General features: G+C 47.5%; 2 protein-coding genes across 5 annotated transcripts in view; both read right to left on the bottom strand.

Moving 5' to 3' along the window:
* Positions 1–2,069: 2,069 nt before the first annotated feature.
* LOC124486817 (aminopeptidase O (putative)) lies at positions 2,070–12,076 on the bottom strand. The gene is made up of 6 exons (XM_047048649.1): positions 11,691–12,076; positions 9,858–10,649; positions 8,743–8,912; positions 8,351–8,531; positions 7,106–7,474; positions 2,070–2,310 (listed from the first exon to the last, which is right to left on the bottom strand). The coding sequence occupies exons 2-6, from the start codon at positions 10,595–10,597 to the stop codon at positions 2,229–2,231; spliced, it is 1,542 nt and encodes a 513-aa protein (XP_046904605.1). The 5' UTR covers positions 10,598–10,649; positions 11,691–12,076; the 3' UTR covers positions 2,070–2,228.
* Positions 12,077–12,208: 132 nt separating this feature from the next.
* Positions 12,209–21,280, bottom strand: part of dock8 (dedicator of cytokinesis 8) — a 44,672-nt gene continuing 35,600 nt past the window's right edge. For 3 of the 4 annotated variants that reach the window (XM_047048646.1, XM_047048645.1, XM_047048647.1), the window contains 9 exons: positions 20,104–20,247; positions 19,693–19,824; positions 19,300–19,434; positions 19,017–19,103; positions 18,530–18,766; positions 17,693–17,836; positions 16,331–16,437; positions 14,253–14,420; positions 12,209–13,732 (listed from right to left, as the gene is read on the bottom strand). In XM_047048646.1, coding sequence (XP_046904602.1) covers positions 13,681–13,732; positions 14,253–14,420; positions 16,331–16,437; positions 17,693–17,836; positions 18,530–18,766; positions 19,017–19,103; positions 19,300–19,434; positions 19,693–19,824; positions 20,104–20,247 — 1,206 coding nt within the window. In that variant the 3' untranslated portion in view covers positions 12,209–13,680. Of the gene's footprint in view, positions 13,733–14,252; positions 14,421–16,330; positions 16,438–17,692; positions 17,837–18,529; positions 18,767–19,016; positions 19,104–19,299; positions 19,435–19,692; positions 19,825–20,044; positions 20,248–21,280 lie in introns of those variants that run through there. The other variant, XM_047048648.1, reaches the window with a different exon arrangement.

Here is a 21,280-nt window from a genome sequence, read left to right as displayed (position 1 = left end):
TGAACCGTCCGACGCGCAGCATCAGGTGCGTCAGGTGATATTGGACACCTCGAAGGGCATTATCCCGCTTATACAATGGTCACTTACCAATAATTTTTTTTACAAACATACATTTATGTTTTAAGGCGTTTTGCATTAGAAATTTAACGTTTTTCAACGTTAGCCAACTCTGATATTTCTAGTCCGCTCAGCTCATAGAACCAACACCGGCCTTCTTTGAGTTATTTACCCAAAAGCTAACGTTATGCTAGCAGGATTCAAAGGCTCTAACATTGTGTACGGTTGACAAACAGTAAATATAATTTTACAGTATGTTTGACAAGGAGATTTGCTTGCTAACCAGCCATGTCACTGTCCCAAAATCAATATTAAGATTTTCACGAAAGTATCGGCCGTACTGTATAGGCTACAGTACGACAGCAGCCTGTGGAGCAAGTTCATAGCAAATGGATGTGACATGACCGCATAAAAGTTGACATATTCTCCTAACCGTAATTATAATTTGTGAGTATGTTTAACAACATGATTAGCCAGCTATCGAGCCATGTCATTGTCCCCAAATAAAATCTAGATTTTTTTAAAGAAAATGATCGGCCATGTGCAGACTTGGCCGAAGCCTGTCTGAAGTAGATTGACTAGCGAGGTGAATAGCGATGTGAGTTGAATAGCGATGTGAGATGAGCGGTTACGTGACACTGATTAAGTACATTCAGAATTTTTGTTTTTTTCAAATAGGTTAAAATAAATATTGAAGACACTCATTGTTGTAAATTACAAGTTAGCTTCTTGTTATAGTCTTTAAAAGTTGTAAATGGAGGCTTTGACTTCGTCACTGTTGTTAAGGTTAATTATTTCAGACACTGTGTACAGGCTCATATACTATGTTGCCAGCGGAATAATTTAGAACGGTGAAAAGACAGTTTTGCTGCAATGACGTAGTAGGTGTCCGTTATCACCCGATTATGGACACCCCTCCTGCCAATCACAATCAAGTATTCACTCAGACCATGGTATAACCATGGTATAATTTAGAATGAATGAAGTACAGATACTTGAGAATGCATAGCATGAGTCTGCATTGACTTGGTAAAACTGTTTAATCTTGCAAGATTTTCTAATCCTTCAGGCTAAATCGCAGTCAGACCCCGAGAACATTTCACTTTGCACTTTGTTTCACAAATGTCTCCTTTTGAGCACTTTAGCACAGGTCCTTTGGACATTAAGACGTCTGGCTTCACCCAGACAAATGAAATTATCCTCAAGCCCCAGCCTCTCACACCGCCAGTCATAAAACACCCCCTGCATAAACTCTGCACCGGTCTCCCCTGCGCCACACAATGGGCCCATCCATCACTCAATGGGAATAGGTGCCATGGACTCATCCATTACTCAGTGCAATGGGTGTGCAGCGACAGGCTTGTCTTACCAAGGCCTTTAATCCAGAGTTATAGCGCTGTGTGCCAGTGTTACTGTTAAACACAGCAGCATGGCAGCAGCTGCCGCTGATACCAAGCGCAGATTAAAAAGAACCGATTTGCGGTGGCAGGGAATCCCTCACCTGACTCTGCTTTCATCACACCATAGGTTGAAGATATGGTGATCTGCCATACTGTCTATGCATCATGGCTTGCATGGATAATGAAGACCGATTGTGATTAAAACATTGTTTTGTTTTCCCGGTTCTACCTTTGTCTGAATTCAATAAGTGTGGAGAAAGATTAAAAAAAACACAGATATGTGTGCAATTTCACTCCACGCTAAAGGATAGCCGTGTCTCTGTTCAGCCAATCCTCAACCCTGACAGCATCTTCATGCCTTCTTCCATTCCTCAACTGAAATTCTTCCCTTTCGGCCCTGACGTCGAGCGAGCTCCGGCTCTGCGGCACAGTGCGGCATTGCGAGAGTTAACCTAACCCACAGACACAACCAGGAAGTAGACCCTGATAACCGCACAGGAATGTTCCCGCAACAACAACACACTTTCTAAATTGGACCCTGCTATCTTCATTAAAGGATGGATGGGGGGGGGGGGGGGGAGGCGGAGCATTTGAAGCGAAAGAAGAAGGGTGGATAGGGAGGGAGGTTAGGAAAAGTACCGTAGGAAGGAGAGAGAAAGTCAACTCCAGCAAGGAGAGGTGACAAAAGCCTTAAAAAAAGAAGAAAAAAAAAGAAAACGAGAACCTGAGAGACAGAAATCCAGTTTGGAGGGGGGGGGGGGGGGTAATTACTTAAGAGAGTGCTGGGCATTCCTGTGCTTTGAGTCCAGGTGCAGGCATGCAGAGCAGTCTTTCATTGGCCGGACCCTTTTGTCTGAGCACAGGGGAGAGAGGTCCACTTAGACGGGCAGAGAGAAACACCTCATCCTTGACTATTTGATTAACAGCTGTCTTCCGTGCCAAAGTCGCCCCGGTCTGAAAGGAGAAGGGCTCTGTCGCACACTTCTAGAGTTACGCCGGAGAGAAGAGAGACAATCCACACAGAGAGATGGGGGGGGGGGGGGGGTGAGAGAGGCAACAGTGGTGGTAAGAGGGACGGCAGGGAGGGAGGGAGATAAAGTGTAAGATGGAAGAGGGGGGAGAAAAGAGAGGGGAGGGAACAAAAAACAAGAGCTGGGGAGGTAAAGAGGGCTGGCAGTGGTTCCCAGAGCAAAGTCTCGAAGAAGAAGAAAAAAAGAGGACAGAGGAACGAGGGATCAAATGAGAGCAGAGGGGTGTTGAGAGTAAGGCTGTGATGAGCCGTAGGAGACGCAGAGCGAGGGCCCCCTGTACGCTTCTGCTTTGTTTAGCGCGCAAAGGCGGAACACGCGTCCCACTCGCACACAAACACTACATGTGTGTCTCTCTGAGTCACACCCACAGGGACACTGCCCACCCCAGATGAGTAGGGACCATCATTTATGTCACACGTACTCTGACCGGAAGTGAAGTCGGCCTTAGGACAGGTTGTGAGTGACAGAACAAAACCGAACAGCCCCTCCAAGCCCCTCCCATCCACTTCCTCTCCAAGGACCCTGGTGGCCGCCCTCTCGTCCTCCTGGCCCTATAAACAAAAACGATGCGCCGCGCGTCGGATTTCAGGCGTGAGTGCACCCCCCGGCCTCCACTCAGAGAGGTCAGGGACGCAAATAACTCACCCCCACCCATCCTGACAGCTATACGAGCCGCTGGTCCACCCCATGTGCCGATCAGATCACTTTAACGACCTGCTAATTCTTTGCATATTTGCCTGACCATTGCTTGGCCTCAATGGACCTCTCATCCGGCCTCGCAACCTCCAGCTCCCTCCTTGCCCTCGGGCTGAGGACAGAGGGAGCGTGGGGGAGTAGAGGGAGTTCATGTCAGATCACATGTTTAGAATTGGGGGGGGGGCGGGAAACACATTTGATTTAGAGAACAAAGTAATTGTTTTGGCAATAAGCCACTGTGTTATTTCTGTTTGGTTCTGCTTGGAATATGAGCGATTAAGGTAGCTGGCGCGGGGGCGCCGACAGACACGCACAAACATGAAGCAGAGAGACAGAGAGAGAAAGAAAAAGAGAGAGTGAGACAAAGAGAGAAAGAGAGAGATCACCTGGCCATACTGAAATCCAACTAAAACACAGGCTTAATTCTCGGATCGACAGGGGTTTGGAACCCCCAAATATAAGAAAAACACTGTATTTTGACTGAGGCAGGGATCAACACAGCTGAATGACTAACACTGCCTCTCAGGACGTCTGAAGCCATTCCAAGTAAGTCAAAAGTGGCGCGAGACCACCGTTTCAAAAACATTGTGCGTCACCCGGAACCTTCCGTTGAAGCCGATCCCAGATCCGAGACCAGAGAAAGGAGCCCGACTCAACACTTGCGTCAATCCACCCTCCCCAAAACACTGGAAAGCACCCTGTCGTCCGTGGGCCGGAGACGTCCTTATTTGCCCACGTGGCGAGTGAGGTCGATCCTGCGGCGCCCCGCGAGCGTCACGGCGAGATGCGCACCGCGCGGCTTCAAAGAGCGGAGAGGGAAATGCCTTGCCCTTCCTGTCACTCCGGCTCCCCGCGCTGTGACGTGGACGAGATGCAGCGGGAGATTAGGCTGCGTAAACAAGCACGGACACACACACACACAGCTACTGACTTATCACGTACAGCAGCAGCAGTGAGTGTGGATGTGTGTGTGTGGATGCTAGGCCCACACACGTAAGGGTTTGACAGGGTCTACGTACTGTAGGTGTGTGGCCCCAGTGTGTGTGTGTGTGTGTGTGTGTGTGTGTGTGTGTGTGTGTGTGTGTGTGTGTGTGTGTGTGTGTGTGTGTGTGTTCCATACCCCGTGCATGGGATATTCACAGTTTCATCCAAGGCAGCACTGCTACAGGAACTCTCTCCCCGCTAACTATTCACTGACTGATTTCCCAGCCTCCTTTTACATCCTTCACATGTCATTCCAGCCCCATGGCAGACAAAGAGCTGTTTTAGCCGGGGAAGTGTTGCTAAACCAAGGATCCTCCCCTGCTGGCAGCCCATTGATATCCACCTTTTTATACGAGCCCTTTACCCTCCTCCTCCTTTTTGGGGGCGGGCTCCTCTTTCACCTTTTCCCTCCTTTTTTCCTCTCCATTCTTTCGTCTACGATGTCGTCCTCCTCGAGCGCCGAGCCCCTCTGCTCCTCCTCCTCCTCCTCTTTCTCCTCCTGGCTATCTGTCTATCCCGCCTCTCCTCCCCCCCGATTGAGCATGGAGAGAGGACACACACAGAGCCTCACATGCCGAGGTGTTTAACAGTCTTGCCATGGGGACCCTACAGACAGACACGCCACTAAACATCTACTTCAAACACCTGACTCACACACACACTCGTTCTGACACCCATTGAATGCTAAATAACAACTTTGTACCAACCACCGATAAAGCCCCAACCTGTAATCAACTGCCATGCTGGAGTTCCCCTTTCTATAGTAAGAGATACTGTTGTTAGTCTGACAAAACGTTGTCTGTGAGTGTGTGTGTGTGTGTGTGAGGGAGGGGGGGGCCAGACTTCAAGCTTATCGGGCACACAGGAGTACGTGGCACAGAGCCCGAGGGCCGACATGCCCTTGCTTGACTTCTTAATCTTTGCTTTCCTGCCCTCCCTCCTGACGTCTCACTGGAAAAGAAACACCCTGCTCCCCCCCCCCCCGACCCCCTCCTGCCCTCTCCCTCTCCGTCTTGGCGTGCAAAAAACATGTCCCTAACCCTCAACCGCCCCCACCCCCACCCCCCTCTTAGCCAGCCCTGTTCTTTCCAGGGGGGCATGGCACTGGGCGGCTGGGGCTTGGCTTGGCCCCAAGGACCGGGGCCCACATACTTCCCAATCTGCAGATTAAATAGCTGTAGTCTCTGAAGTCCTTCCAGGCCCTAATGGCCTTTGTTGCTGGGAATAATCCACACATCCTCTCCCACATCCTGGGGGTCTCTGGTGGCTTGAGACCCCGGCATCGCCCTCTCCCCGCCACTCTCACCTCCTTCCCTCCATCCCCCTCCCTTCATCTCCGTCCTAATCATTCCATTCCACCGGGCTCAACCACCCTCCTTTTGTCATGTGGTGCAGCCTTGCGGTTAAGTCTGGAGGCCAGCAGGACTGTACCACATGTATAGGGGGGTGGTGACTGACGGATGCGATAGGACGATCCACAGATAGTTGTGACACAGCGGGTGTGACATAGCAGGTGTCGGAATGAATTCTCTACGCCACCTCTGGGGTGTGGGAGCATGCAGAAGCTGACAGCCTGGCAGCTATCCACACACCAACGGCCGGTTTACAATCTTACGTATTTTCACGGACTGCACACGTCACTTTTCAGCGCCATTGTTATGTACGACTGCATCTGACTCAGCCGCCGGGTTGTACCACGATGTAAACGGCCATGAAAGTCGAGAAAATATCAACTTTTGGGTCAGAAGGGATGCATATGACCAATCAGAAGGCAGACGTTTCCACAGCTCCTGCACAGTAGCCTATCGCTTATTTATATTTGAGCAGGCCCACCCTCTGCGGACAGATCCATGAAAAGATGCGGTAATGCAAACCAGCCGTAAGAAGGCACCCATATAGGACACAGCTCCAAAAACATGTGCGGGCGCTTGTTTGACATCTGTTCAAAACAAGTATCACACGGAGAGAGATTCTCCAAAGATTTGGACCATTCCAAGGGGCACGTCTCTCTTACATTCCACTTGTTTATGCAACATGCCAGGCTTAGATCTAAGATGACCCTCCCGTCACCTTCTGTTCGTTAGAACGTCTTCGACCCCCCCAGCTCACACGTCATAACCTGGGTATGCATATTCAGTGATGACCTCATATCCTGTGGAACGTCGCCTCGCAGACAGAGGTCTGGCTCAGGAGGAAGGCGGAGAAGGAGGGAGGGGGGAAGGAGAGGGGGGGGAAGAGAGAGAGAGAGAGAGAGAGAGAGAGAGAGAGAGAGAGAGAGCTGGCAGTCTGCTGGTAAGCCACACACACACTAGGACTCTGTCCATTGACCACCCTGCAGCGCAGACAGTTTACTTTATCAACAACATAAAACATAAAAAGGTCTAGACATTTGTTCCTTTTCAGTAGATGTTCCTTCCAATTCATACTTTTATCAGACGTTTAAATAAAGTAAGATGGGTTTCAACAATGGCTCCATTGTGATTACATTTCAAATGAATTCAAACTGTGACTTGGCTTGTTTTCTCCCTAAAAATAAATAAATAGGAAAGTAGAAGGGAATACTGATATCATATGACTCATGTAAACAGAACAGTTTCCCTGTAAGCCATCCAAAAAGTGGTGAAGGAAGGCACCTTAGCAGGTTGCTAAGGAGAGAGAAGTAAGGGGAGGGTTGTGTATGTGTGTGTGTGGGGGGGGGGGGGGGCATAACCAGTCAAACCAAATAGCAGCCCTCCAACCCAAGACTAAACAGACGCAAAGAGGAAGGTTCGGATTGGGGCATACAGCATGTTCAAGAAAAGAGATAAACAATTACATTAAAAGCTAAAAAAAAAAACTCTCTGTCTATCCCACCTTCCATGAATCCCTACGTCCATCCCTTCCCCTAATATCTCCCCCTCCCTCCCTCCCTTTCAGCCAGGACTCCGGGGCTCTTACCTGGCCATGCCCAGACTGGAGAAGCCTGCTGGGACGATAAGGAGGTCGATGCGGGGGAAGGGGTGGACTCCCAGAGTGCCGTGGGCGGCTGCCAGGCAACGGGGCAGCAGTGGGAGGAGAACCTTCCGGGCCTTCGGCAGCAGGGAGGGCGGAGCGAACACGCGGTGAGGGACCACCCACTGCCTCCAGGCAGACGGGTCGGCGAAACGGCAGGGATAGTCGCCATGGGAACAAGGGATGTTTTCATCACCCAGGCCAGGGCAATCGGTCACTGAGGGACTTTCATCCTCCAGGCCTGAGTAATTGAATGTAGAGTGCGGGCAAGTAGTCACTGGGCTGTGCATGTCTGTTGGGGTGCTCGGTTCCCGACTGTGGGGTCGGAGGAACGAAAATGATTTGTGGTTAGTACTGTAGATTTAATGAATCGCCATGCATGAGAATCTAATACTGAATGAAGAGCATTTTCACTGCAGCCATGGAAAAAAGAGGAAGGGAAATTATATCACAGGGGAAAGCCACAGAAAACCTAAATATTGAAGTGCCGGCATTAAATCTCATTCATCCCAAATCCAATATCGTTAAATCCATTCAGTACTATAACGACGTGTTCCAGTACCCAGATATCATCCAAGTTTCCATCCAGCCATTCACCGAGAATAAAGACCCTCCTTGTGACTGGCTATGCCTGGGATGGAGGGCTGAGGTGAGGTCGAGGGCTGGGGATGACAAGGCCTTACTGGAGCAGAACCAGGATGGGAGAGGAGACACGCGGGGAAACCCCACAGGTGAGCTCCCAACACCATAAGTCAACCCCTCACATGCAACCACCAGTCTAAGGCAGTCAGGTGGCTGAGCGGTTAGGGAATCGGGCTAGTAATCCGAAGGTTGCCAGTTCGATTCCCGGCTGTGCCAAATGACGTTGTGTCCTTGACAAAGGCATTTCACCCTACGGGGGGGAATGTCCCTGTACTTAGTGTAAGGATATACTTAGTGTCTGGAAAAAAGCGACCGCTAAATGACTAAATGTAAATGTCTTGGGCCTCAACCAGTGCTCGCCACCACGACCAACCTGAATCCCACCGCTACTCTATAAGGAGCTCCTACGTCCACAGCCCTTCTATGTACCCCACCTTCAGCCTCCAATAACATCCCTTCCTAACAGCCCTCCCCATCTCCTGAAGCAGGGTAAGCTCGGCATGAACAGCCAAGAGAGGAGGGCTACAGACACGAAGAATAACAACATACCTGCCAGCCTGGACTGCCAAGGCCCCAGACCCGGCCCCAGAGCCAGCTCTGTCCTCCTCCTGCCCCCTTCTCTCCCCTTCGATGGAAAGATCTGGGGTGGCTTGCAGCCAGTGGCCCACAGCCAGGGTGAACGTGGAGGCAGGCATGGGCATGGTGACGTAGTATTCCCAGCTCGAGAAACCTGCAGAAAGAGTGTGGGGGGGCAGGGAGAAAGGGAGAAAAGGAGAGCGACGGAGGAAGGAAGCAAGGAGGGGGGAAAAAGGCAAGAAAGAGGAAAGAGGTGAACCATGGGAACGTGGAGATATTACAGTAGCATCGTGTGCAGTATCTTCAATCCACACGATGAGGATCCGTCCAACACTTACGGGTACTAACGTTATACAACCACCCACCTGTCTTCTGGTTGGGAGTAGGGAGAGCCTGATTCTCTCCACTCAGCAGAACCGTACAATCCTGCGGTGCTTGAACTCTGGCCTGCCAGGTCGACATAGCGACAGCAGGCTCCTGACAGGGGAAGAGGGCCCGGTTGTTGATCAGAGAACCGGCAGTGTAAACACACATCCTGGAAGAGGTCAACGACACTGTCAGCGCACTGTAAAACACGTTTCAACATATTGTTTGCGAGACCTACTGGCTATAGATTGCTAAAGGCATATGGGCAAATGAGGCAAATGAGACAGTCGGGCAATTGTAGTTCAGCAGTAGCTGTCTATTGATGTCTGTAAGCGAGTTGGTGAGGTATTGGCAGAGTTCATTAGAGCTGGCTTGTTCTTTGAAAAGCTAAAGTAGTGGCAAGCTAGGTTCAAATCATTAGGGGGCAAGCTAGTTAACTGGGCGTGGCTTCACGTTTAGCATTCAATTTTTGGCACAACTAAAGAGTTTAGTAAATGGGTTTGGGACAGCCATCACATCAAAGGATTAGGGGGTAGTATAGGCGTACCAGTGCAGCAGCTAGTTTACAAGTTACAACATGATTTACTTTTTATTTCACATCATTCTAAACTACCTTCCATAGACAAAAGCGGTGTCACGGCAACAACAGAATCACAGCCAAGCTGAAATTAAGTAGACAGCACTCCCTATTGTGCGAGTCTGCTTAACAGAACCAATGGAACAGTTTAAGGCAGTGGTCTTCAAGCCTGATCCTCAGGGCCCAATGTCCTGCACATTCTAAATGTTTCCCTGCTCCAAGGCTTCTGCAGAGCTTGATAACGACCCATTCATTTGAATTAGGTGTGATGGAGGGAAACATCTAGAACATACAGGACAGGAAGATCTAGAACATACAGGACCAGGCCTTGAGGACCAGGGTTGGATTTCTATAAATGGAAATCTATTCAACAGATACCAGTAGTGGGATATTTACAGAGCGAATTGATGTGCCAAAGGGCTTTGTGATGAGAAGTGATTAAATCACTAAATGAAGTGCGGAAATATGGGCAATAGTTTGGGGGAATTTTGTATGGAAGCGCAGACCAAACCATATCATATTATGACTTTGACCCACCTGTGGTCCTGGTCTCTGGTCCACCTGACGGAACCCCCCTCTGGCTTGGTCTCATAGCTGACCCTTAGGGCCCTGGGGAACCCCTGGGGGCTCCCAGCCCCCCTCTTCCTCACCTGAAGACTCCAACGATCTGTATGGAATAGAAGGGGCCTCCCGCCCTGGTACGCAGGGGCCTGGCTGCACTGGGAGTACAAGTGCAGCTGGCGTCTCCACTGATGAGAGGGAAGGGCGATGAGTCTTTGAACCAGAACTGCTGGCTGGCTGTCTGTGCAGGGTGCTGACCCCTCAGGCCCGACTGCCTCGAGAAGACGGGACATATCAGGCACAGAGGAGACATCGACTTCCTCCACCTTTAAAACAACCAGGTCACAGCAGTCCAGCACTAATGTGAAGTCACCCTGACTCGCGTTCTCCCAGCAGGAGTTGGTCTGTGACAGTTGAGTGGTTCCTTTTTTTGCGGTAGACACTAAATCCGAGGGTGGGTTGACAGATCCAGTACCACTCGTTTCACCTGTCTCAGCCACAGTCTCGCTATCCCCTGTGGCTCCAACCTTAACTGTTGCTTCAGCTCCTGCCCCAGCGGGGCAAGGTTCTAGAAACAACACCACACTGCCACGGATGAGCTGCTCTTGGAGGAGAACGCTCAGGTCCAGTGCGTAGTGCCTGACCAGTATGTGGTTCGTGTTGGCTCTGAGAGGCAGGTCGTCTCTGCCGGGGTCCACATCCAGCTCCGGCTCCATGGCTTTGTTAGCGGTCAAAGGCCAAACACTGGTGGTTGGAGAGGAGGTAAGTCTACGGACACAGAAAAATAAGAAAATGTGATTCAAGATAGTTCTGTGCTGTGTGGTGGGATTGTACTATTCACGTACTAGCAAGAGTTAAAACATGCACTCTCTAATGTAAGTGTGAAATTTAGTTTGTTGTCACATTCCGGTCCTCCTTCAAAAACAGAAAACAATATTTTCTCAAGTGTTAACGATCTGGCACCTTAACCAAACTCTAGCAAGCCTATCCCAGAACTAACTTACATAACAGACCTTCTATACAACAGAGTCTTTGCAATCCCATTATTTACCCTGCTTCAGGGCAGAGAGAGTGGCTTAGCGTGACAAGCCTATAATTACAATTAAAAGGCAGAATTCCTCACAGGTCACTTGAAAAGAGAGTGAGCATGCATGTATGCTTGTTAATGTGTGGTCACATCTTTCTTCTACGGACAGTAAATCCATGATATGATCTTTGGTGCTCAAAAGATGTTGGGACACTGGGGCGGCATACAAGCTAATCCTACACAATCCCCATCGACACAATTTGAATGAAAATATTGGCATGGTATGATTTTGTCCTCACATGTCATGATGTATCATTTGAACATATTTTGCTTACATATTTTTTTTGTTGAAAAGTTCAAAATTATTATTAGGTTATCACAATGCTACCTGCACCAACGACAGACTTCAATACAGCACCTCCATCATTCAGATCCTACTTTGGCAATGTCATGGGTTTTTCATCCAAAAAATTAACAGTCAACTTTCGAATTAGAGCCTATTGGAATATTGTTAAACGTGTTAAAGTTGCACAGAACAGCTGTTGGTAAAGAACACCTATGGCTTTAGGGCTGGTACTATATAGGGAAGAGAAGACACGAAAGCTTCTGAAAATTCTTCATTTATACAATAAAAATGAAAAAGTCACTTTAAAACGTGTTCAGACAAGCACAGTCATCAGTGAACTATGCTCAAAAGCTGCGCAGATATTACAGCCTTCGTGCTGGACCAGGTGAACTCAAATACATTATCCTTCATTACAGGATTTACGATCAGTACCTACTTCAAATAAGTTTACATTGTTCGTTTCACGCTCAGACATTTTGCTTCTAAAGACCTCAAGCTGCCACAACCACTTAACGTGGTGGGTTTTACAGGCTGTAGGCTAACCCTCACCCACTCTGACTTCCTTTTAAAAGAGGGTAGATAAACTTGTTTGATCAAATAGTATACACTTTTTTGACTCATTTCTGCAGGGGCTACACCCGTTTCAAGTGCCGACAGCGGTGTATTAGAAAACACGTGACACTTTGAATGGATGAATACAAATATGCGTGTGTCTTGTTGTAAAATATATTGTAAAATCTAACGCACAGTGCCTGTCACGCAAAACAAAAACTACTTTACATCGAGAAAACGGTGTCGGCATTAAAGATTTCAGAACATTTCCTGTTAGTAGACTAACCTGAATCCAGTATGTTTACGACGCGCATTTATGTCGTCATCTCAAAGCGATTAGATATGAAATGTAGTTTATTTTTATTTTACAGGTGTAGTTCAGACAGAAAAGCACAAAGAAACTCAGTACTAATTTCAATTTTAATGAGACAAATTGATTTTCACAAGTAACATATTATCAATATAATCAGGCTAGCCAAGCAGCAAAAACAACCACCAAAACAAGTGCACATAAGTGAAATTGCTTCAAAACAAACATTTGGAGAATGGCTGAGTGTCTACACTGAGAATGGCAAGGAACGTCTAGATTTTAATACAAATATGGCCCTTAAAAAAAATTATAACTTGAGTTGAGTAACCCAAGTTCACTGTACAGTGTTAGCAATATAAAACTACAGATTCCAAACACAGAGATGTACACCAATAGTTTGTAACAGAACATCAAAGGAATAAAATGTGACTAAGTTGACAATGCAATTATATTTTCTGTTAGTTTTACAAGGAATGTGACGTCTACACATTGATTTAACAAAACAGAAGAGGTGTGAAATGAAAGTAAACATAATATTAACATAATATGACATTGTATATGTTTGGCACAGCATATGCATTCTACTGTGTTACTTGAGTTGATGTGTTCACAATGTGACTGTAACCTAAAAATGGAAACATTTTGATTATTGCCAGCTACATTGATATATATAATCTAAAATATATTCTATAAAAAAAATCACAAAATAATTTCTCTTGACTTTGTAAACATTCTCGTTTTCATTTAGTAATGACTGTCTCTTAAACTGATGTAAATTTACACATGCCAGATGCATTTCTCAACTAAGTTATGTACCATGACTCTTTTTATATTCCAGCTCATATAAAAAACCTCATCATAAATTAACCTATATTAGTATCTACACAGCCAAGGCTGCCTGACAGAGATACCAAGTTAGCCTCAAGTTAACAGGACATCATGTAATCAACTGGGTCATTACAGTGTTTGAGAGTAGACTACTGTGGACTTGCATTGCTGCTCTGACAGGCACACACACACTCTCAAGAGACGGTAGCACAGAACACAGTCATTCAACCATTCAACAAGCCAGCTTTTTATAGTCATTGCTCCTTTTCTCAGAACACTCAAGAATGCGTGAACACACACACACACACACAATTAAGAGAGAGAGCGCATTTGTCCATACACAATACTGGCGCATGATATAGTCCCTGTGCCTACAAGAACCACAAGTCCACAGCAGTGTGCAGCCTCTTGAGGGGCCTGTTGACAGTAACCATACAGCTCAATAGACTGGTCAACATGAGTGAGAAACACAGGAGGAAGGTGAATTATCACCCTTGTTAAGTCATTGCTGTGGTTCTGGGGACTCCTTTGTGCTTGGGACAAAAAAATAAAAAAACAAAACAGATGCAATCATCCAATGTTGGACTGTTGGCTTCAACATGATTGTGAGCTGTCTGTTGTGTGGTCCGCAGAGCATGAGGCTTCTCACGCCTTCTCCCTTTCGTCTCGCCTGCTCTCTACTTCCATGACTCCGTCCCTTTTGCCTCTGCAGCATTCTGTGAGATGGGACTGTGTCTCAGGAGCTCTCCTCTTGGTTTCGACGGAAACTCAGCCGTTTGATGGAATCCCTTTAGAGACGACAAGAGAAGGAAGGGAAAAGGGAAGTACGAGGGCGAGAGGGGGAAAGACCGAGGGAAAGACAAATAGCGAGAGGTAAATAAAACGTTGACGCTTTAGACTTTCTATGGAAATGCTGCTCTAGCACAGGCGACAAGAATACCAAGCACAGGACCTGTCAGTACCGCCTGAAGCGGATCAAGAGGAAAACATGAATTTAAACCATTTGCCTGTTTACAGACTGATCGACAGGCCTTGGGATCAGACCTGTATAACGGTCAGCTTCATTTCAGATTTAAAAGCCAACGAACATTTCTTGAAATGAATAATAAAACACAATATAAAACCATACCATGTATCAGTTATCAAATGTCCCAATACACTCAAACACAAATACAGTACATGGTATGGTTGTAACATGACTGTTGCAACCATATCAATAAAAACGCACAACAATAAAACTCGTAGGGACATTAAAGAAAACCTGACATACCTCCTAGCCCTGCCAAACTCCCAAGCCAGGGTGTTTACCTGTTCTCCAGGCGTGGTTTGATGGGCTTGTACAGCTCGGGGATCTTCCTCTCCAGCATGGGCCGGAGGTTCTCCCTGAGACGGTTGTAGTTCTTCTTCAGCTCCTGCTGGTACTCCTTCTGGTCCGACGTGATCAGGTGTTTGTTCTTCTCCACAGCCTCGCCACACCTGTAGCAACGGAGGGAGAGAAGACCAGTAAACCCCTGCACAGTGGCTGCCTCTAGGTGTGCGGTGTGCAGGTGTGTTTGTGCGAGAGTTGCCTCAGTGTGCAAGCATTTGGTATCAAGTCTGTCCGCGCGTGTTGTTTTCACAGAATGAGGAGTCCAAATGGGACTGGCAGCAACAAAAGCCCATCAAATGTTGTGTGTGTTTGGAAAGACCAAAAATGACTTGATAATTGGTGATTGGCTGCAGCACCAGAGAGCCAGACATGGAGGGCAGGTTTGGGGTACAACACTGACTTATCCTGACAGGCACCATGGCCCGATACAATCCGACCCCCCCCCCCCCACACACACACACACACACACACACACACACACACACACACACACACACACACACACACACACACACACACACACACACACACACACACACACACACACACACACACACACACACACACACACACACACACACACACACACACACACACACACACACACACACACACACACACACACACCCTCGTTGGATATGGAGAGATGTGGAACATTGCAACCACATGGTTGTGTTTATCTCTTTGCTCTAAATGAAACTAATATGGAAACTGTAATGTCATGTAATGGTATACGCTTTAAGCTTGAACCAGGGAGTTCTGCTCGTAGAAAAGAGAGAAAAGAAAAACTCATTTTCCTTCTACTCCTTAAAATTAAGATCTGCGGATATTAAGGAAGCAAGCCGTCTCACGTCCAGGCCAAATCGGCAAGAAAGGTCGATGCACTGCAAATGAGCGTGCTCGTGCCAGCTCGCCTTGGATTATAGAAGAAAATAAACATTTAGGAAATTACAGTAAATATTTGCCGGCCTGCAGTCTGCTGGAATGTGACGCGAGGTTTCCAAAATGAAAGCCACCTTTTTTCTGAGGCAAACGACAGATTCCCACGCGAGACGCTCACGTCCAGCTCTGCATCTTCACATCCATGGCTTCATGGGTACTGACACTTGGTTTAGATTATGTTTTGAATATTCAAAATGTAATGAAAGTCCCCCTGGGAACAATTACAAGCTTTGCTCTTCCGTGGAAATGAGAAACATCTGAGAAATTTGAAAGTTGAAAACGTACCTCAGAGGAGGAAATAAGAAGCCACATTTAGCTGGAACCTATCATCAGGTCACATACAGCAGCTACTGCATGTCCTGCTGGCTGCTGTTACATCTACGAATGGATCTTGGTTCTATAAACAATCAACACCTTTCTATTTGTCTGTCTCTTTTCATCAGACACTAACTGTCGGTTTGTCTCACTGTCGGTTTGTCTCTTACTCTGTCTGTCTGTCTGTCTGTCTGTCTGTCTGTCTGTCTGTCTGTCTGTCTGTCTGTCTGTCTGTCTGTCTGTCTGTCTGTCTGTCTGTCTGTCTGTCTGTCTGTCGCTTACTGTCTGTCTGTATTTTACCATCTGCTCGTGTGTCTTTCTCATCACAATGACTGACACATTATTAGGTTGTTTCTGAACATTCAACCAATATGGAAATGGCATTAGTGTCCACACATGGGAAACAAATGGCACAGCCACCGCAAAAAAAAAGTTTCAAAAAGGAAACATTGTTTCAATGAATCTATCTATCACACCACCTACCGAGTGACTGGCAGTCCCCGAAATGAAAACAATATAGCGGTCAAAGACAAGGGTTCAAATGGAGAGTAAAACTGAGTCATTGTAAGAGAAAGAGCCTTAATGTGATGTGGTTCTGTGGACGTGTATTTTGATGTCTGTGTGTGCGCGTGTGTGGTTCTGTGTGTGTGTATCTTGACGCGTGTGAACGTGTGGTTGTGTGTGTGTGTGTGTACTTTTATGCGTGTCTTTATGTAGGTGCTGCGTCGCCACCGGCTGGGGAGTTTGGCACCGTCCTCACCTCATGATGAACTCTTTGAAACACAGGCGCAGTTTGTTGTGGTGACGGAACAGCTTTGGGTCCGCCGGGATCTCATTCAGAAAGACCTGGGCCACCTCCAACGGCCCCTAAAGAGAGAGACGAGGAGAGGGAGGAAGGGGGGGGGGGGGGGGTCGGAGGGAGAGGCGGAGAAAAGGAAGGAAATAGGACGAGAAAGTACAAGAGTGTGTCAAAGAGGGAGGGGGCGAGTGAGAGAGGGCGAGCGAGAGAAAGAGAGCACGGGAGAGTAGACGGGGAGGGAGGGAGGGAGCGGGGAGGTGAAGAATCGCTCTTATTCAGCAGGGAGGAAATGGCCGGGCCAGGAGAACGGCCTAATGCATCGAAACGGCAGGATGAAGAGCCAGAACATGAGGAAGAGATCAGACCGGAGTGGCCATGATTAGCCCGCTGCTCCACTAATGTCACCACTAACCCCCGTATACGGCCCGCCATTTGGCCCCCATTCGCCCCTAGGAGATCTTGTTATCCTAACTTCCATTCACATTGAAACCGCAACTCACTCACCGCGCTCCGTCGTGACAGCCAGTCAGTAAACCAGCACTGATTAGTTCTACTACGGCGGATGGCTGCGTCTGAACTTGGACAAGGCGAATAGACAGCCAGGAACCAAACCAACCACTGATTATGCGCCGGAAGATTTGTTTACGGGAACTGTGAACAATGAACCTCGAGGTCGTGTAAACAAGCGTCAGGTTTGAGCAAGGCGATAGCTGTTTGATGAGACTACGGGGACATGTACTGTTGAGGGGAGGGGGGGGGGGGGGGGGGGCTGGAAGGGCATCGTTACTCCAGCATTTAGCCTGGTCCTGCTGTCGGGAGCTGAGCGCCATCACATCAAACGGAGGCTCCCCTCGCCATGTGGAGAGAGTAGACTTGAAAGGCGAAGCGGGGGAATTAACGTTTTAACGGTGCCAGGAAGACGAGAGCAGCGGAGATGAAGCTTTAGGACGAGATGAATGCTTTAATGTGACCCCTTCGCTCCCACCTGCGTGCCGAGATAACTGGGGAGACAGGAAATGCGGGGGAAAATAAATATAGTAGGTGGCAGAGAATCTTCTAGATCGGTGAGGATGGGAAGCACAGGTCTGAAGCTACTACACATGCATCATAAATATGACATTACTTATTTAAAAAAATTAAAGGATGTCCATCTCGTTAAAGTGAGTAGCTGTTGTCATCTGTTCCTCGTGCACTGACACAAGGAGTTAAACATTGTTGTACTTAAACCACAGGGGTCAAGTCGGCCATCTTGGCCGCGGCGCCTCGTTCTTATCAAAGCAGCACGGGCAAGGTTTCGTGTTGGCGGGGGAGACGCCTTCGTACCTGGTTGACGGTGGCGCCCACGGCGCCCTGGAGGAGCATCTGCAGCATCTTGGCGTCGGGCTGTTCCCGGTGCGTGGCCACGGCCAGTTCCCTGGTCTTCTTCTGCATGTCCTCGATGGCCACCTCGATGGGCGTCAGGTCAAACTGAGGGAGCGATAATGGTTTTTAAGGTCGTTGGTCTTCACTTTGGTCACAGGACCTTATTTTACCCACTGTCCCTAATGCTAGAACGAATCTTGGAAAAAGGGTGTTTAGAGGCCCACTAATTAGTTTTAAGTCCTTGATGAAAGCTTTTGAGACGGATTCAGATGGCTGATAGGAGTCAGATGGCTGAGCCGTAAGGGAATCGGGCTAGTAATCAGAAGGTTGCTGGTTCGATTCCCGGCTGTGCCAAAATGACGTTGTGTCCTCGGGCAAGGCACTTCACCCTACTTGCCTCAAGGGAATGTCCCTGTACTTACTGTAAGTCGCTCGGGATAAGAGCATCTGCTAAATGACTAAATGTAATGTAAATGGATTCCTTATCCTGTAAATATTTTGTAGAAAATAAAGAAAGTAGATTTGTTAGTTTTTTGATTTATGCCTGTGACTTTTTGTTTACATTGTCTGTTTGTAACTATGAAATACCTTGCTGCGGCCTATCTTGGCCAGGACGCTCTTGAAAAAAAGATTTGTAATCTCAAGAGCCTTTCCTGGTTAAATAAAGTTGAGTAAAAAGGGAGGTCAAAAGGAGAGAGGCCCCAAAAAAAAGAGAAGGTGACGGAAAAACCCCAAAATGAAGTCAACGGAAGGGGGAGAGCACAAGGAGCGGATGAGGGAGCGAAGCCGGGCCGGTACCTCCTCTTTCTGGATGACGTTGATGCGGGTCTTGACGTAGGGGAAGGCGTGCATGGTGGTCAGGATGGTCTTCCTCTTGTACTGCTCGCTGAGCTCACCGCGCGGCCGCCCGCTCTTGGTGAAGGGCGTGGTGTACATGAATCGGCGCAGGTTGAAGTTCTTCTCGAAGTTGGTCAGGCGGTCCTTCATCTCGTAGTCGTCGAAGAAGGGCTCCACGTAGGTGATCTGGATGTAGGCCTGGGCTCGGGCGATGAGGAAGCACACACAGAACAGAGAAGGAGATCTCAATATGTCTGACCATGGATGAAATCAGGGGATGTTTCTGGGTCCACGTCTTGAAATGTGCAGCGCAATTCTATCGATTGATCATTTACAATAAATGATCGTAAATGACGATTGTTTTTCGATAATGGCATCATTATCAATAAAACGTGCATGTGCGTGGTGTGTGATGTGTAGGGGAGTTGCGTGTGTCAGTTCGCTGTACCTTGTTGGATTTGAGCTTGTTCTTGTCCACTGGTGTCGAGTCTTTGATCATCTCCAGGGCATCTCCAAAGCACTGGCTGTAGAAATTCTAGTTGAACAGAAACACACAGAGAGTGGCTCCCATGTTAGTCTCTGGAGGGCAGCTCTGATCCTCTGCTTCACTTTGTTGTCTGTTCCTTTGTATTCTCCAGGCTTGGCCCCTTTACTTCGACCGACTTTATTTTTGTTGATTTTGTTTGGTCCCCACAACGGTAGTTAAACAAGACCCCAACACACACACACACCTCCAGTCTATGGGATATCTCGGGCAGATGTGTGATCGCAGGCTCCTTGTAAACAAACTCCCTCTCATCCAGGTCACCGAACTTGGCCCCGTAGAATCCCACACGGAAGTAGGTCCCAAACATCCTCTTATGACCCTGAGGAGGATGAAGGAGACAAAGAAGAGGAGAAAGAGAGTGGAGAAGGAAAAAGAAGGGAACCAGGGTGTAGGAAGAGTAGAAGGAAGAAGAGCAGAAAACGACATAAAAAAACAGGAAGTTGGTGACAGGGGAAAGATGATTGGGTTAAGTAGTCTAAAAGCGCAAAAAAGCAACCCGGACAACTTCTACTCCACCAGATATAAATTGCATTTAATTGTCTTGAATTATGTACATGTGCGTGAAGTGTTCCAGTACCTTCTGAATGATGTTGTCAAAGGCTCGCTGCAGCTTGTCGTGGGTGGAGGAGAGTTTACGGAAGTTTCTGTCTGCCTCTAGAATCGGTAGGATGATCTTATACACCTCATTCACTGCCTCGTACAGACCACCCTACAGACAAGACCCAATCGTCACACACAGACGGATGATTGGTGTACAGGCACTGTTGGTGCTTGGGGGGAAAAAAATGTATGAAAGATGTATCCAAAGATGGAGAAGCTCATGGTTGAATCCAGTTACAGGGTCATTTGTAAATGTTAAAGGGTTTAAAGGTTAAGGATCAAGGGTAGGTAAAAAAAAAAAAAAAAAAAGGTATCTGCTGAGCTATCACCATCACGCTCCTCAACATCATCCCCCTTCCTCCTTCCCCTCCTCTCTCCCGCTCCTCACGTTGCTGAACAGCTCGGCTGCCTGCTCCAGCAGTCCCACCAGGCCGCTCTCTGTGAAGTAGCGTCCCGAACACACCCCGTCCTCGTCCGGAGACAGGATGTCGTCCGACACCGCAGACTCCTCCAGCACGTTCGGGGAGATGTTCTACGGAGAGGTAAGGCGTCAGGCAGGCAGGTCGACAGCTGGCCAGCGAGCCATCCAGTAAACCAGGCAACCAGTCAGTCAGTCAGTCCCCCATTTCCACACAAATGAGATGTATTCAAACTAGGGATGGGCATAATTAATCGACGATCGATTATCGATCATTAAGAATTTCGTCGATGACATTATTTGTTCATCGATAAAACTAATGAGTGTTCCGTTGCATAGTTGAGTCTTGAAGGAATGCAATGGATTTCGCTATGTGGCAGGATTTAAACATTTTACCAAACGAAGCCAATGTTTAGAGAAAAAAAACGCAACAAGCCTACTCAGTTACGAGTTTCCATGTATTTCAAAAGTAAACATGAAGAGGTCACGGCAAAGTGTGGCGTGAGACCATTTTGACTTAAAAATTCCTTTGTTCATTGCTAACACTGCAAAGCTAAGTATAAATACAACTCCTCCACGACTCAAATGATGTAGCTACCACTTGAAGAACGTAGCTACATCCGACCCTGGTTAGCGGCGGTGCATCCTTCTCTCTGTGTTAGCACGGAGGAGCTGCGATGCACAACGAGCAGAGACAATTACCCAACGGATCTGCAAGTCCATCGAGATGGATATGCTACCCTTAAATATTATTGAGGGCGAAAGTTTTTATGACGTTTTGTTAATTAGCCGGAAAAAAATGAGGGTCAGTTGTGTATGAGCACTGGCTTCTAGCTGTTGTCTACGCTTCTAGGAGTTACAGAAATAGTAGTTTTTCTTGTAATAGCGACAGATCTCAATGTGGAAACACGCTGTTTCTTCTATTTTCACTGCATTTTAATATAGCCTATAAATAGTTAATTTTAATATAAAAATGTTAATGATTAATCGAAAATCGATCGTTAATTCTCCCAACGATTGATTAAGACAATTTAGTGAATGCCCATCCCTAATTCAAATTTACAGATGTAACAGAGTATGACATTTCCGGAAACGAGATTTGCAAACACCGGTAAGTCGATGCGTAAGAGCTCCCCCCACTGGCCAC

Source organism: Hypomesus transpacificus, chromosome 24 (genome assembly GCF_021917145.1).
Source record: "Hypomesus transpacificus isolate Combined female chromosome 24, fHypTra1, whole genome shotgun sequence".
Lineage (NCBI taxonomy): Eukaryota > Metazoa > Chordata > Actinopteri > Osmeriformes > Osmeridae > Hypomesus > Hypomesus transpacificus.
Note: the sequence above shows the minus strand (reverse complement) of the source record. Positions and strands in the feature narration are given on the sequence as shown.